This window comes from Salvelinus fontinalis, chromosome 26 (assembly GCF_029448725.1).
Source record: "Salvelinus fontinalis isolate EN_2023a chromosome 26, ASM2944872v1, whole genome shotgun sequence".
NCBI classification, from domain to species: domain Eukaryota; kingdom Metazoa; phylum Chordata; class Actinopteri; order Salmoniformes; family Salmonidae; genus Salvelinus; species Salvelinus fontinalis.
Window position 1 is genome coordinate 34,307,162 of NC_074690.1, and position 15,439 is coordinate 34,322,600.

Genomic DNA, 15,439 nt, shown 5'->3' on the forward strand with positions numbered 1-15,439 from the left:
TCTTCTACTTTGGATAAAGTCTTTAGTCTACATTGCGATGTGCATGTTATTTTATACACAACACAACATTCTTGTGTTTCCCGAATTCATGATGACCCTCTTTCAACAGGTCCAGGAGAGCTCCCACCTGTAGAAAAGCACGGTATGGAATTATCATTAAATAATACCAATTGATTCATTTATTGATTGATTCTTACGCTGCTACCTATTTAGTTTTTTACATTTGACATGTTAGTCATTTAGCAGACGCTCTGATCCAGAGCAACTTATTGGAGCAATTTGTCATCTAGTTCGGCTCAGGGATTCGAACCAGCAACTGTTGGTTACTGGCCCAACGCTCTTAACCGCCCAGGCTACCTGCGCCCCAATAACATGTCACACTGTTCTGAATTGTGAGCTATGTGATGATGACACTGTTCTGCATCCATGTTTTACTTCCTAGATCCCAAGGTGCCTCTGGTGCCGCCACGGTTCCTGGAGAAGTTTAGCAACAGGAAGGTGAAACAGGGAGCCAGTGTCACCCTGTCAGTCAGAGTGGAAGGTACTATATCCACAACACTCTTCTCTTTTGCCAGGACCAGAATCAGTGTCATATGTGAGATACAGTATGCTTCCACAAAGGATATGGTCATTCATCATACAAAAATACATGCCAGTCCACAGACTGCTGTTAGGAGAGACTATTCATCATACAACATGCATGTGAATACCGAAGTCCCGCTGTCTTTCTCACCTCTCCAAGGTTCTCCCACCCCCATGGTGACGTGGCTGAAAGAGGAGTCTGCTGAGGACGTGTTGTGGATCAAGCCAGACACTAAGGGCTATAAGGTGGCCAGGTCTGGGCGCCAACACAGCCTCATCCTCATGGATGCGGGTTCTGAGCACGCCGGCACCTACACCTGCATAGCCACCAACAGGGCCGGCCAGTCCATCTGCACTGCCCACTTTGAGGTAGAGGATGGTAAGAAACGGAAGACTATACTGTTCTTGTTTGTTTGTTTGGATTCCCATTAGCTGTTACAAAAGCAATAGCTAGTCTTCCTTGGGGTCCCCAATACATATTATGTAATAGGAAAACATAATGATGCATGCTTTTGTAATCATTATAATATATATAATAATGAGGTACGTGGCAGATGGCAAGTTCTAATGTGAAACATTCCTAATGTATTATCTGCTATCTGTCGTAGCGCCACGACCAAAGGAAGAGACCAAAATCCCTCTGGGTATTACTGTCAGCCCTCCAGAGGAGGATGCTGGCAGAAAAATGCCTTATCTAGGTGAAGTTGGAACAGAAGAGTTTCTTATGAAGCTCACCTCTCAGATCACAGAGATGGTATCTGCCAAGATCAGCCAAGGTGAGTACAAATGTGTCACGGACTGTTCCATCAAATCTCCAAAATAGAGGACAGTGAGAACATTTTCTTTAAATAAATGTTCTTCCACTATTCATGTGGATTTAAGGTAAAGTAAATGCACTTTGTGATTTGATTTGAATTTATTTTGAATTGATGTGTTACCTTTAATTTGCCTCTAGTTACTTATAGAATAGGTCATTTAAAATGAATATTTTCAATATTAATAACTGGGAAGTAATGGTGGAATAGTCCTGATGTATTGGAAAGGTTGCTGTGTGTGCTTTTATTGCAGGCAAAAACATTTGCATCTGTACATCTCTGGTAATACAGAGTATGTGCTTATAGTGTTTTATAGCATAATAAAAATATATACATTGCCATTGATGAACTCTAAATTCAAATTGAATATATGCATTGCCTTTGTAATTTTGTAATTATGTCATAAACACTATAAGCTATATGTCATAACACTTCATAACAGTTTATGTCATGTTATGACATGTTACTCTCATCCCACATGCAGTCCATTAGCCACAGTGCCAGCTAACATGCCAACGTTCGTTGGATACAGCTGCACTGCTGCGTCAGTGGATATGTCAGTTCCTAATAGATCGTTATGCAGGCTGTAAGAATGAACAGCTCAAAGGAAATGTCATGCACACTGCCTCTCGCTGCTTGCAATTTCCTTTGTGTTTCTATAAGCAACGATGCCTTTGTCTCTTTCTTTGCACTCACTAATGCTTGTCTTGCGTGTGTTTTGAGCGACGTGTGGATTCCTACACCCTTTCTTCCCTTACGACTGTCCTGCCTTCATTTCATCATCCTTCCCCCCTCCATCCATCCATTAATTCACTCACGTGCTCTCATCCAATCGTTAATCTGTTATTCAGACAGCGCACAGAACCATCAAGTGCTCCAGTGGATGAAATCATGGCCCAAAGCCTCCAGTATGTATCTACAGTACATCAAGATCTCAGTTACTCTCACTGAAAGCCATACATTCTTTCCACAAGTTAGTCAGTGTCGCTTTTGATCTGCTTCTTGACGTTGAAGCTTATGCTCTGTTCTCTTCTCCGCATCTGTCTTCACCTGTCTTACTTGGAATTATTTCATTTAAAAGAGGAGTACTTGGCATGAAACAACAAGGGGTTAGAAAATGACATCCCTCTGTTCATGCTGCACGACAGTGAGGATATCTTGGCTATCGCCTGAGGTGATGACTTGTGGAAATAATGTACTGGTATTATTCTTTGTCTAAGATGGCATTAAGATACAGTATTTCACAGTTGAAGACAGTTACACCTGAACACATTTTGAGACAAAACGGCCCAGATTCCATTGTAAAGTGGTGGACAAAGCTGTCATCAAAACAGTTCCATCATTCTCAGTATATATGATAAATGTGTATATACGTGATCAAATATCTCTCCCTTTATGTTTTTGCGCTCCATGATATTTATTTGATGCATGAGTAGAATACGTTTTGTATTGGCTAAGCAAGTAACTGTGATTACCTGAGCATATGATTCAAATGGCTTTGAATTGATACTCAGCATAGCATATACTGTAGCTGGAGGACATGCCGACACTCAGACATGTATGGACAGTACTTCAGACCACACGTCTTATTTGTACAGCATCTTATGCATGCATCTGGAAAACTAACTAGTTTGTAATAGTGAAAACTATTAAATCAAATGACTTGTGCAGTAGCAGCAAAACTGTTGATGGTACTAATGTGTAGCTTAGCTAACCTTTTGGGGAATCTTAATAATTAATTGTACTGACTCAGATACAGTTTTGACATTGATAGTAAAATATATAAAATATCCACCTTATTTTCTGGGTCAAGAAGCCAAAGCTACACATTCCAGGTGGTCTGTGGGTATTTCAGTGTCCAATTTCCCCTTCTGTGAATGTGTGTACAGTATTTAGGCCAATGTCTATACTGGGTTATGTGGAGATGTGTGTGTATTGTATGTTCTCCTGGCTGTCTCCCTCTGAACCCCCCTCCTCCCCCTCACTGCCCCAGCCTCACTACGTGTCCCGGGAGGCGATAGCGACGATGAGACCAAAACACCCTCCGCCTCGCCCCATCACGGCCGCTCTCGCCCCAGCTCCATTCTCGCAGACTCCTCCTCTGAGTCTGACGACCCTGATGCCAGGGGAGAGGTATGGAACCATAGAAGGAAAATCCGTCATTCCAGTTCACTCATTCTGAGTTTTCTCTAATGACACTGGAATGGGTCTATTTTCCTTCAAGTTCTTTCTCTTTCTGATATTTTTGATTGGATTTGGCTAGAGAATACTTACTTGACTTATTCCTTTTAGCTCCTAGTGCAGCAAAGAGCCTCAACTGGCCTGCATCTCCAGCGAACCCAGTTCTGGGCAAATCTCTTATAAATACAAGTCACTCTGTCAATGTGAGCACTTAGAAGCATGCTAGTTATAGAATTTGTGTCTGATGTCCTCCTTCTTCTACAGATGTTTGACATCTATGTGGCTACGGCTGACTACAACCCCACCATCCCCAACAAAGAGACCATTTCCCTGAAGGAGGGCCAGTATGTTGAGGTTCTGGATTCGGCACATCCACTCAAATGGCTGGTCCGGACCAAACCAACCAAAACCACCCCATCCCGCCAGGGCTGGGTCTCGCCTGCCTACCTGGACAAGAAACTCAAGGTTTGTTTCAAGATCTAAGTAATTGATTTAGTACCAATATTGTACATCTAAATCTCCCCGTTTCCTGTTAATTCTATTCTACTCTCTCGCCACTTATTTTTGTTAAATGTTATTATGTTCTTAATGTTATTTAAACTATTGTGGGCTAGCTGTCTGCTGATGCTGGTGATGTCCCAGAGACAGGTGGAGAAGAGGTCTCAGAAGGAGAGTACAAAAGAAGACTACTGTGAGTCTAGACCTTCTCACACAATCTTCTATTAGTACCAAAACTTAACCTGAGACTCGACTTTTCATAACTAAGACACTCAGTAAATCAACTCAATGAGATAATTAATGTCAAATAAATGTTTGTTACATTCACAGATCATGAGGATTTGGTCCTGTGTTGTGCCCAAGCAAGAAACACCACCACACTCAAGGGCAAACCATAATATATCTCTAATGCTCTGTCTTCCCCCAGCCAACTGATCCAGGACATGATCAACAGCGAGGCAGAGTTTGTCAAAGAGATGGACTTCTTCACCTCCCACCACGTCAAGCATGTGGAGAGCCCCGACACCCCATCTGACATCACCAGCCAGAAGGAGGCCATATTCAGGAACATCAACGAGATCAAGGCCTTCCATAGCGAGTAAGTACAGCTGGCCTGTTTTTAAACAGCAACTTTTTATCGATTAATGAAGCCTTCATAAGCCCTTTATAATGCCTGAATAGAAATCACCTAACTGGTTGTATTGTATTGATGTTTTACCGTTATGTACTACCAATATGCTGCTAAATGAATTGACCCCATAATGTGTGTTGTGCAGGTTCATGTTCCCTAAGTTGCGCGAGTGCGACACAGATGACGACGTGGCCATGCGGTTCCTGAGGAGCGGGGAGGGCTTTGAGAAATACCTCCAGTACCTTGTAGGCCAGCAAAAGGCAGAGGCCGCTATCAGTGACAAGACCGTACACCACTTCTTCAAGGCAAGTGAACCCTTCACAAATACTGTTAACACAAATGGTCATAAATGTGTTTGTGTTGTCATCTTTGTTTATATAATGGCTTGCTGATGTAAGGCTAATAATGGCCACATTTCTAAACCTTGCTGTCTATGTCTTTGTCACAGAAGTACACAGACAAACAGCAGGCCAGTGCCGACCCTGCTGAAGGGCCTGTATTGAGCATTAATGCCTACCTACAGAAACCTCTGGACAGAATCCAGAAGTACAAGGCCTCACTCAAGGTGAGCGATCACCCTTTAATGCTGTAAATAGGGGATTGGATATTTCTTTATTGTCTGATTTTCACAGATATTTACTTTACATACAAGAGGGTGCACTGTGATATGGTAAGAGACATGGCATAGGCCAGACATAACATCAAACATACACATTCATGAAAAAACGAAACAAGAAGGACAGTTTAAGGATTAGCCCCTTTTTTCAATTTTAGCCTAAAATGATATATCCAAATCTAACTGCCTGTAGTTCGGGCCCTGAAGCAAGGATATGCATATTATTAGTACCATTTGAAAGGAACACTTTGAAGTTTATGGAAATGTGAAAGGAATGTAGTAGAATATAGCACAATAGATCTGGTAAAAGATAATACAAAGAAAAAACCAACTGTTCTTTTGTATTTTTTTGTACAATCTTTGAAATTCAAGAGAAAGGTCATGATGTATTATTCCAGCCCAAGTGCAATTTAGAGTTCAGTGTATGTGCAAAGTTTTAGACTGATCCATTGAATCATTGCATTTCTGTTCAAAATGTTGTATCAAGACTGCCCAAATGTGCCTAATTTGTTTATTAATAACTTTTCATGTTCAAAATTGTGCACTCTCCTCAAACAATAGAATGGTATTCTTTCATTGTTATAGCTACTGTAAATTGGACAGTGCAGTTAGATTAACAAGCATTTTTAAGCTTTCTGCCAATATCAGAAATGTCTATGTCCTGGGAAATGTTCTTGTTTCTTACATTCTCATGCTAATTGCATTAGCCTATGTCCCGTGGAAGGTTTACCCCTCCCTTCCACATTACATAGCTGTCCTTCCTATACTCAATGTTGCACATCGCCTTAATGTCCAAGGTCCCTGAGGGTCGCACATAATGTTATTGTACAACCCTAGCGTTTCAATTTCAATTATTATTTTACACAGTTAGTTATATTTAATGTATCACATTTCACTATTGCCCGTTCCCGAATGAGTGAATCTATCCCTATTCTCTGTTCTTACCACACGTGCACAATTCCACACAGTATGGAATGAATGCACCAGAGCCGGGATTACCATGTTTTTATAATATGAAAATGTACTCATTAGAATCTTGTTGGAATATTACTGTTATTATTCATCTTAAATAGTTGTGCCCATTTTTGTGACTAGGAGCTGATCAGGAACAAGGCCAGGAACGGTCAGAACTGCTGCCTGCTGGAAGAGGCCTATGCCATGGTTTCATCACTGCCTCAGCGTTCAGAGAACACACACCACGTCTCCATGATAGAGAACTACCCTGCCACTCTGGATGTATTGGGGGAGCCCATCAGACAGGTAACTCATCTGGAAATAATGTCACAGTGTCCTATTGAGGTCAGAATACCTATTTTACAAGAGAAACCTGACCAAAAGGACAGCGCCAGTAAAACCATAGACTGAATGATGCCCACTTTGGGAATTGGAGTCTTTGACTAAGGACTTACATATTAGAGCTACTGTATCAGTTGGGGCCTAAATAGTCTAATTTGGCTGGGGTCGATGTGTGGTGAGTTGTGATGTTGTGTTTTGTGACAGGGACCCTTCATGATGTGGGAGGGTGCACCTGGGGTCAGGTCCTCCTCCAGAGGTCACCGTCGACACGCGTTCCTCTTCAAAAACTATGTCATCATCTGCAAATCCAAGAGAGACTCCAACACAGACACCCAGGGTTACGTCTTTAAGAACATGATGAAGGTAATATTATGTTGATTGCTCTTTCGGTTATACTTCAGATCTCTCAGCATGGCCATCCACTGAAGCAAGGCACTAAAGAAATACCATAAAATTCCAATCAGGTATTCAGGGTTGACATTGTAAAAGATTCTTGCTGGTGGAGAGAATATATCGTCGTTGTCACTCTTCCTATGACATAGAAAGGATTTACAAACAGAATAAATAAAGTCAATAATTTGTCTCGAGGATGACTACTGTTTATCGGTCTGTCTGCCTCCTTAGCTGAACAACATAGACGTGAATGAGACAGTGGAGGGTGACGACCGGGCCTTTGAGATCTGGCACGAGCGCGAGGACTCTGTCAGGAAGTACACGCTTCAGGCTCGCACCGTCATCATCAAGAACTCCTGGCTGCGAGACCTCAGGGAGCTGCAGCAGCGCTACACCATGCCCGGCTGGAGTGAGTCTGACACATACTGTACATTCACTCAGATCCACCCGTCACACACACATTCACTCAGATCCACCCGTCACACACACATTCACTCAGATCCACCCGACACACACACATTCACTCAGATCAATGTATGTAGCCATGTTATTTTTTACTCGTCATTTTTATTTGTTATTCACGGTCACTATTTCTATTTTTTGTGACATGTTTTATCTTATCTTTAACTCTGCAATGTTTGAAAAGGACCCGTAAGTAAGCATTTTACTGTTAGTCTACGAAGCATGTTACGAATAACATTTGATTAGAGATCCACCCGACACACACAGTAGACAAACAGAGAGGCATAGTTTGACGACACAGCACATTGTGATCTAACGTTTACCACCAACCAAGTATATTTCACAAACTATAAAATTGCATACCATTATTTGACCGGTAATTTAATCAAATGTGTCATCCCTCCACTCAGGATAGATTGATGTGTAAATTCATCCCTCTATCTGTCCAGGTATGCCTGACTTTGATGAGCTTCTGGCTGACTGCACAGCGGAGCTGGGACAGACAGTGAAACTGGCCTGCAAGGTTACTGGAATACCCAAACCTGTGGTCACCTGGTACAAGGGTAAAAGACGCACCAGCGAGACCACTGTGTATACGCAATATGTGTGTGTGTGTGTGTGTTTGGAGTTCTAGAATATCAATGAACTACATACAGTAACATACACGACACGTTTGGTTTTCTCCACATACTGTGGTCACACTGCATTAATGTAGAAACATCTCATGTGTTAACACTGTTTCCTTCTCTGATGACAGATGGGCATGCGGTGGAGGCCGACCCTCACCACATCATCATCGAGGACCCTGACGGTTCCTGCACCCTGATCCTGGACAACATGACAGCTGATGACTCTGGACAGTACATGTGCTTCGCCACTAGCACCGCAGGCAACGCCAGCACCCTGGGGAAGATCACTGTCCAAGGTCAGTCTCCATTACAGAGGGGATATGACACTAACATTGGGCTTGAACTTGCGAAAGTGAATATAGCAGACTACTCATGAGAATCATGGATATTCATCAGAGGAGGCTGGTGGGAAGAGCTTTAGGAGGACGGGCTCATTGTAACGGCTGGAATGGAATAAATGGTTTCCATATGTTTGATGTGTTTGATACCGTTACTTTTATTCTATTCCAGCCATTACAATGAGCCCGTCCTCCTATAGCTCCTCCCAGCAGCTTATAGTGAGGGATACTTTGCTTGTCCAGGATGATAATTGTCATTCTTATGAGAGAAGAACACTTTTTAAGAGTGTGTGTGTTGTAGTGCCTCCTCGTTTCGTGAACAAGATGAGGAATGCTGTCTTTACCGTTGGTGAGGATGCTCAGTTCTCCTGCACCATCCAGAGCGCCCCCAGCCCCAAGATCAGGTACAGTACACCCCACCACACCCCTCTGATAGGCTCTTCAAACGGACAACTTTTTAATTACATCGGACTGTGGCATTTGTTTCTTCTTACTGCCGTCATTATGTTACCCATTCTTAATGGTTAACAAGTATACATAAGATGAAGAATAAGTATTGAAATACACCTTTTTGAGAGCTCTCAATAAACCGTTTTGTGTGTTTTCTGGCCAGGTGGTTCAAAGAGGGTAGGCTGCTGACTGACCAGGAGAAGTATCAGACCTACAGTGAGTCCCGTAGTGGAGTACTGGTCCTGGTCATTAAAGGCCCTACAGAGAGAGACCTGGGACATTACGAATGTGAGGTAGGCCTATAATTCACCACACCTCAGTTAAAGAATATAGGGCCTGTTCCCCAGGCAGATAACGCCTAGTATTGGACTGAAATGTACTTTCAATAGACATTCTTAATTCAGGACTAGGCTTAATCTGGGTCCAGGAAACCATTCCATACATTTGTAAAACACTGGACTTGCAAGCCACCTCACCGGAATTGCTGCCAACCTAAGTGTATCACTTGTGAATGATCAATATAAATGAAAACAATTGAGATAAATAGTAGAAGTAACATGTAACAGTGTTGACATGCTTTGGATGTTTTGCATCCAATGCTTTGCTCTTTCTAAAGAGGTTTGTTTTCATGAGAAATGACCGTGATATGATGAAGCCATTGGTTAAGTAACCCTAACGTATTCTCCTCCCTGCCCATCCCAGTTGTCTAATCGACTGGGCAGTGCTAGGTGTGCAGCTGATCTGTGCCTTCCTTCTGCTGTGACTAGGAGAGGAGAGCAGGCGATCACCATCGAAGGTAGGACTACTCCCTTTCATACATATACCGTGGTGCATTAGTTTAATAATTTTCCTATTTTACCAGGTACTTAAACTGTAGAGAATGTATGCTTTATGCCACAATAATTCAAAGAAAAATACGTACCATCAGTTCATCAACAATTTAGATACTGTAGTCTTTTGTCATAAACATTAGCTAGCTATTTATTTGTCTGGCTAACTCCATAAGCCCCATCCTGCTTTCCTTGTAGTCACCGAGCAGGAGACTAAAATACCAAAGAAAACCATCATCATGTAAGTGTGACCAGCTTATGAAGCAGGCTAGAAGAAGCATGTATACTTGTGCGTATCCCCATTTGGCCTCTGCATGCATGGCCATGCAGTATTTGAACCCTGAGTGTGAGAGGGACTCAACCCCAAATATAGCTTCCAAGGAGCCGGTATATTGAATGCGCATAGTTGTCATTCATCTTTTTTTTATGTCTAGTCGTTTTCCTTAACTCATGAACCATCGCAGGCAAAGCCTCTCATGACATGTTTGTATGAGTAGACAAGACTCCATTTTGCTCTCTCTGTGTGTATGTACACGCTAATTAACACCTTGCCTATGTAGGCCTAGTGTGAAAACAGCATGCAAACAAGCTGTTCTATTCCTCACACACCTTCTCTGCTGTCTCTCTCATACCATCTGTGCTATTCCTCTCACACCTCCTCTGCTGTCTCTCTCTCATACCCACTGTGCTGTGTCCCTGTCGTTCTGACCCTGAGCAAGGCAATTTACCCATTGTTCCACGGGCGCCGAAGACGTGGATGTCGATTAAGGCATCCCTCCGCACCTCTGATTCAGAGGGGTTGGGTTAAATGCGGAAGACACGTTTCAGTTGAATGCATTCAGTTGTACAACTGACTAGGTATCCCCCTTTCCTTTTCCCTCCAGAGAGGAGACCATAACCACGGTGGTGAAGAACACCCGTATGAAGCGTCGTGGCCTGTCTCAATCTGGGTTCAACCGCTCCCAAACCTCCACCCCAGATCTCCCCACCACCCCCACCGGCACGGCCAGGCAGAGGAGGCAGGCTTCCGCCAACAGGAAGACCACCATCCCCACCCTGTACGTCACGGAGCCCGAGGGGGGCGCAGGGGCCCGGGCTGCGGAGAACAAGTGGGTGGAGGTAGAGGAAATAATTGAGTACAAGGTCAACAAGTCACCCAGGCCCTCCAGGAGAGGTGTCTCCCCAGCCGGGTCGGAGCGGGCGCACACCCCCTCCTCCACCCGGCCACAGAGGTCCGCAAACCCTAACACCAACAACAACAACAACCTGGTAGAACTGCAGAACCACTCCGAGCTGCAGGGGGCACAGCCTCTGTACTGGGACGATGAGGAGGAGGAGGATGTTGACGTGGCTGTGGATGGGTCCGAGGTCGCACATGGAATCAGTGGAAAGGCCTACGAGGTCTCCTCGCTTCTAATTCCTAACGACCATGAACACGAAGAGGATGAGGCCTGGCTAGAGGAGCAGCAAGAGGCTTTCATCACAGAACCGGATGACGACGACAACACACCCAGGAAGCTGGAGCCTAAGATCCTGACCCAGTGCGGTCGCGTCCTCACCCTGGAGGACCTGGAGGACTACGTCCCCAGGGAGGGGGAGACCTACGGCTCCTCCAACACCCGTTCATCACCTCCCGAGAGGCCCTGCGAGATCTCAGTTCTCCAGAGGGAGATTGGCGGCTCTGCTGTGGGCCAGCCGGTGCTGCTCAATGTAGGGAGGCCTGTAGTGATGCCTAGGGAGAGCCCCAGGCCGGGCTTCTTCAGCCGCTTTAGAGATCACCTCTCAGGAAGCATGTTCTCCCCGGCCGGCCCCCACCACAACTACCACCCCAGCGGAGGTCAGTCCAGGAGGGAGATTCCCATCCAGGTCAGCCACGCCAAGCTAGAGATCAAGCCGTTGTACTGCTCTGAGGTGCAGAGAGTGGAGGGAGTGCAGCAGAGCTACAAAACCAAAGTCTACACGTCAGTGGGCAAGCCAGTCACTCTTCAGATTAGCAAGAATAACCCGTATCAAAACCAATAATTTAGTGTGTGAAAATAAGTAGCTGGATTAGAACCAAGCAGATTGTTGTTATTCTGTGATACGTACAATAGCCCTTTTAGTCTTAAATGGGAACATTTCTAGTTAAGTGTTAAAAAGCATATTCTAACATTGCATTTTACTGCAAATGGCGAATCATTCCATTTTCAAGCAACCCGGCTAAAAGTAAAATGCAGACACAGGAAATTAGTCGTTTGGTCAGCCAGAAAGTGGATTTTAAAGGACAAACATCAAAAGGGGTTGGATATGTTAAGGCTAAATGATTTCCGAACGCCATTGTATACTATCCAGCCTTCAATTTATTGCAGCCTTTCTTGCCACAAATTTGATAAAAAATACAATAATTATGAGTGTTGTAACATGGATTGACACTATTTTCAAGTTCAAAACTCCATTTCCTTTACCCTCAAGCGACAGATGTTTATAATTTTAACTCGTTGATGTTAAACTTCTGTCCTGTAGGAGAACATCAGTGTACAGCACTATACACTAAGTGTACAAAACATTAGGAATACCTTCCTAATGTTGAGTTGCACCCCCTTTTGCCATCAGAACAGCTTCTATTTGTCGGGGCATGGACTCTACAAGGTGTCGACAGAGTTCCTCAGGGATGCTGCCCCATGTTGGCCAAAATGCTTCCCACAGTTGTCAAGTTGGTTGGATGTCCTTTGGGTGGTGGACCATTGTTGATACACACCTGAAACTGTTGAGCGTGAAATCCAGCAGCGTTGCCATTCTTGAGACTCAAACGTGTGCCTGGCACCTACTACCATACCCCGTACAAAGGTACTTAAATCTTCTGTCTTGCCCATTCACCCTCTGAATGGCACACATACACAATCCATGTCTCAGTTGTCTCGAGGCTTAGAAATCCTTCTTTAACCCGTCTCCTCCCCTTCATCTACACTGATTGACATCAATAAGGGATCAGTCTATGCCATGGTGTTCCTAATATTTTGTACACTCAGTGTATGTCTCTCTGTTGTTTCCAGCTGAAGTTTAATGAACAAAGAATATCCACCTTGACTTGTAGCATATCAGTTTGTACATAGGCTAACTCCTGTGAAAGGAGAAACTGTTTGTGTTCTCGAACAGTAACTGACCAAACCAATGACTTCAGCAACAAAGATGGTATTGTACAGTAAAGAGCAGTCAGATTTGAAATGTTACAGAGAAGTTGTAATTCTGGAATCCAACCCAAAAAGAATAACTTTGACAAGATGATAGGAGTATAAGAGATTTGATTAGTGAAGTTGCTGAATTGTGTGACACGTTGACAATGTTCTCTTAATAGCAGACACATGGATCATTGAATTGTACTTCAGATTGGGTACTCTGTCCTCCTATGCAGAAGAAAGTCTCAAATGTTTTAAACATTTCTAAATGGTCAATTATATGTTGTGCAGAGTTGATACATTTACATGAACTGTATATCACTTGTGGTGTGGAATGATCTAGGTCTATGATTGTGTTATACAGGTCTCATATAAAAGGGTATCAATTTACTTCAGGTTATATACATCCAAAACATGAAGCCATATAGGATAATTAATCTTGTCCTGGGTCATTTGTTTTATAGAAAGCCAACTCTTCATTGTCAGTTTATTGAGAGCAATGAACAGTGGATTGACTTTAGACAATTTTAAAAGTATTTGTGATTACTTTGGAGTAAAATGTAATTAAAATATGTTTAGAAAAGTGACAGCATGATATGTATTAGCTGTTTGAAAGCTGATTTGAGTGTTCATCAGATTAACACTGTCATTTCAATCCTTTATTCGGTTCAGGTGAGAGCAGTTGCATAGTTAGGTGTGAGTCATTGATCACACTGGATTTAAGAACTTTGTTGCAATATCATGTTTTAAATAGTGAATTACTGTTTCCCAAAGTAAGTGTGTTTTATTTTTGTTTTATGTTATTTTAAACGTATTGTAGAAGCATTGAAATACTTGTTTGCTGTAAGAAATTCAACATAAAGCACAAAGGGTTTGACTGCACACGTTTAGTTAATAAAAATAAATGTTTAATATACCTAAATAAATGAATTGCAACTGATGAACATGATCGGCCTGTTTTATTCACTCCTGGTGAACGTGTGGGTTGGTTTATATCAGGGTTGGACAATTCCAGTCCTCCAGGACCAGAGGGGTAGGCACACTTTTCCCCATCCCTAGCAAACACAGCTGATTAAACTAATTACATTCTAAAACTGAAGATCATGATTAGTTGATTGTTGGAACCAGGATTGTTTGCTGGGGTTGGGGCAAAAGTGTGACACCAATCAGGTCCCCCCCCCCCCTCCTATACCTTAAAATTAAAAAATAAGTCAATACATGATGTGTCCTCCATAAATTACATTGCTCTTTTCAGAGCGCCCCACAGACACCATAATCAATTCATAAGTTAACCTATAGCATTCATTCTCCCCTTTGAGAACACAACTCTCTGAAACACGCACACGTTGGCGAAATTCACTTGCATTTCTTTAGTGGTCTGACTTATACTTTATTTCTCAAGAAAAGCAAAATGTTTATTTTTTGGTTTCTATTTTTTAACAATCTCTCTCTCGCATTTCTCCCCCCCCCCCCCCCCCCCCCTGTTTATATAAGATATAAACTCAGCAAAAAAAGAAACGTCCCTTTTTCAGGACCCTGTCTTTCAAAGATAATTCATAAAAATCGAAATAACTTCACAGATCTTCATTGTAAAGGGGTTAAAACACTGTTTCCCATGCTTGTTCAATGAACCATTAACAATTAATGAACATGCACCTGTGGAACGGTTGTTAAGACACTAACAGCTTACAGACGGTAGGCAATTAAGGTCAGTTATGAAAGACACTAAAGAGGCCTTTCTACTGACTATGAAAAACACCAAAAGAAAGATGCTCATCTGCGTGAATGTGCCTTAGGCATGCTGCAAGGAGGCATGAGGACTGCAGATGTGGCCAGGGCAATAAAATGTTCGTACTGTGAGACGCCTAAGAAAGCGCTACAGGGAGACAGGACGGATAGCTGATCGTCCTCGCAGTGGCAGACCATGTGTAACAACACCTGCACAGGATCGGTACATCCAAACATCACACCTGTGGGACAGGTACAGGATGGCAACAACTGCCCGAGTTACACCAGGAACGCACAATCTCCATCAGTGCTCAGACTGTCCGCAATAGGCTGAGAGAGGCTGGACTGAGGGCTTGTAGGCCTGTTGTAAGGCAGGTTCTCACCAGACATGCCCGGCAACAACGTTGCCTATGGGCACAAACCCACCGTCGCTGGACCAGACAGGACTGGCAAAAAGTGCTCTTCACTGACGAGTCGTGGTTTTGTCTCACCAGGGGTGATGGTCGGATTCGCGTTTATCGTCGAAAGAATGAGCGTTACACCGAGGCCTGTACTCTGGAGCGGGATCGATTTGGAGGTGGAGGGTCCATCATGGTCTGGGGCGGTGTGTCACAGCATTATCGGACTGAGCTTGTTGTCATTGCAGGCAATCTCAACGCTGTGCGTTACAGGGAAGACATCCTTCTTCCCTCATGTGGTACCCTTCCTGCAGGCTCAGCCTGACATGACCCTCCAGCATGACAATGCCACCAGCCATACTGCTCGTTGTGTGTGTGATTTCTTGCAAGACAGGAATGTCAGTGTTCTGCCATGGCCAGCAAAGCGCCCGGATATC

The 15,439-nt window shown here is 43.5% G+C and overlaps 1 protein-coding gene across 6 annotated transcripts in view; it reads left to right on the top strand.

Moving 5' to 3' along the window:
- obscnb (obscurin, cytoskeletal calmodulin and titin-interacting RhoGEF b) overlaps positions 1-13,816 on the top strand; it is a 96,406-nt gene extending 82,590 nt beyond the window's left edge. For 5 of the 6 annotated variants that reach the window (XM_055883582.1, XM_055883584.1, XM_055883586.1 and 2 more), the window contains 21 exons: positions 110-142; positions 443-541; positions 743-961; positions 1,191-1,358; positions 2,249-2,305; positions 3,391-3,530; positions 3,843-4,043; positions 4,193-4,269; positions 4,504-4,674; positions 4,853-5,012; positions 5,156-5,272; positions 6,419-6,583; positions 6,824-6,982; positions 7,244-7,421; positions 7,924-8,037; positions 8,232-8,399; positions 8,743-8,845; positions 9,055-9,184; positions 9,594-9,687; positions 9,920-9,962; positions 10,606-13,816. In XM_055883582.1, the coding sequence (XP_055739557.1) occupies positions 110-142; positions 443-541; positions 743-961; positions 1,191-1,358; positions 2,249-2,305; positions 3,391-3,530; positions 3,843-4,043; positions 4,193-4,269; positions 4,504-4,674; positions 4,853-5,012; positions 5,156-5,272; positions 6,419-6,583; positions 6,824-6,982; positions 7,244-7,421; positions 7,924-8,037; positions 8,232-8,399; positions 8,743-8,845; positions 9,055-9,184; positions 9,594-9,687; positions 9,920-9,962; positions 10,606-11,743 (3,734 nt within the window). In that variant the 3' untranslated portion in view covers positions 11,744-13,816. The remainder of the gene's footprint in view (positions 1-109; positions 143-442; positions 542-742; positions 962-1,190; positions 1,359-2,248; positions 2,306-3,390; positions 3,531-3,842; positions 4,044-4,192; positions 4,270-4,503; positions 4,675-4,852; positions 5,013-5,155; positions 5,273-6,418; positions 6,584-6,823; positions 6,983-7,243; positions 7,422-7,923; positions 8,038-8,231; positions 8,400-8,742; positions 8,846-9,054; positions 9,185-9,593; positions 9,688-9,919; positions 9,963-10,605) is intronic. The other variant, XM_055883583.1, reaches the window with a different exon arrangement.
- Positions 13,817-15,439: the final 1,623 nt, after the last annotated feature.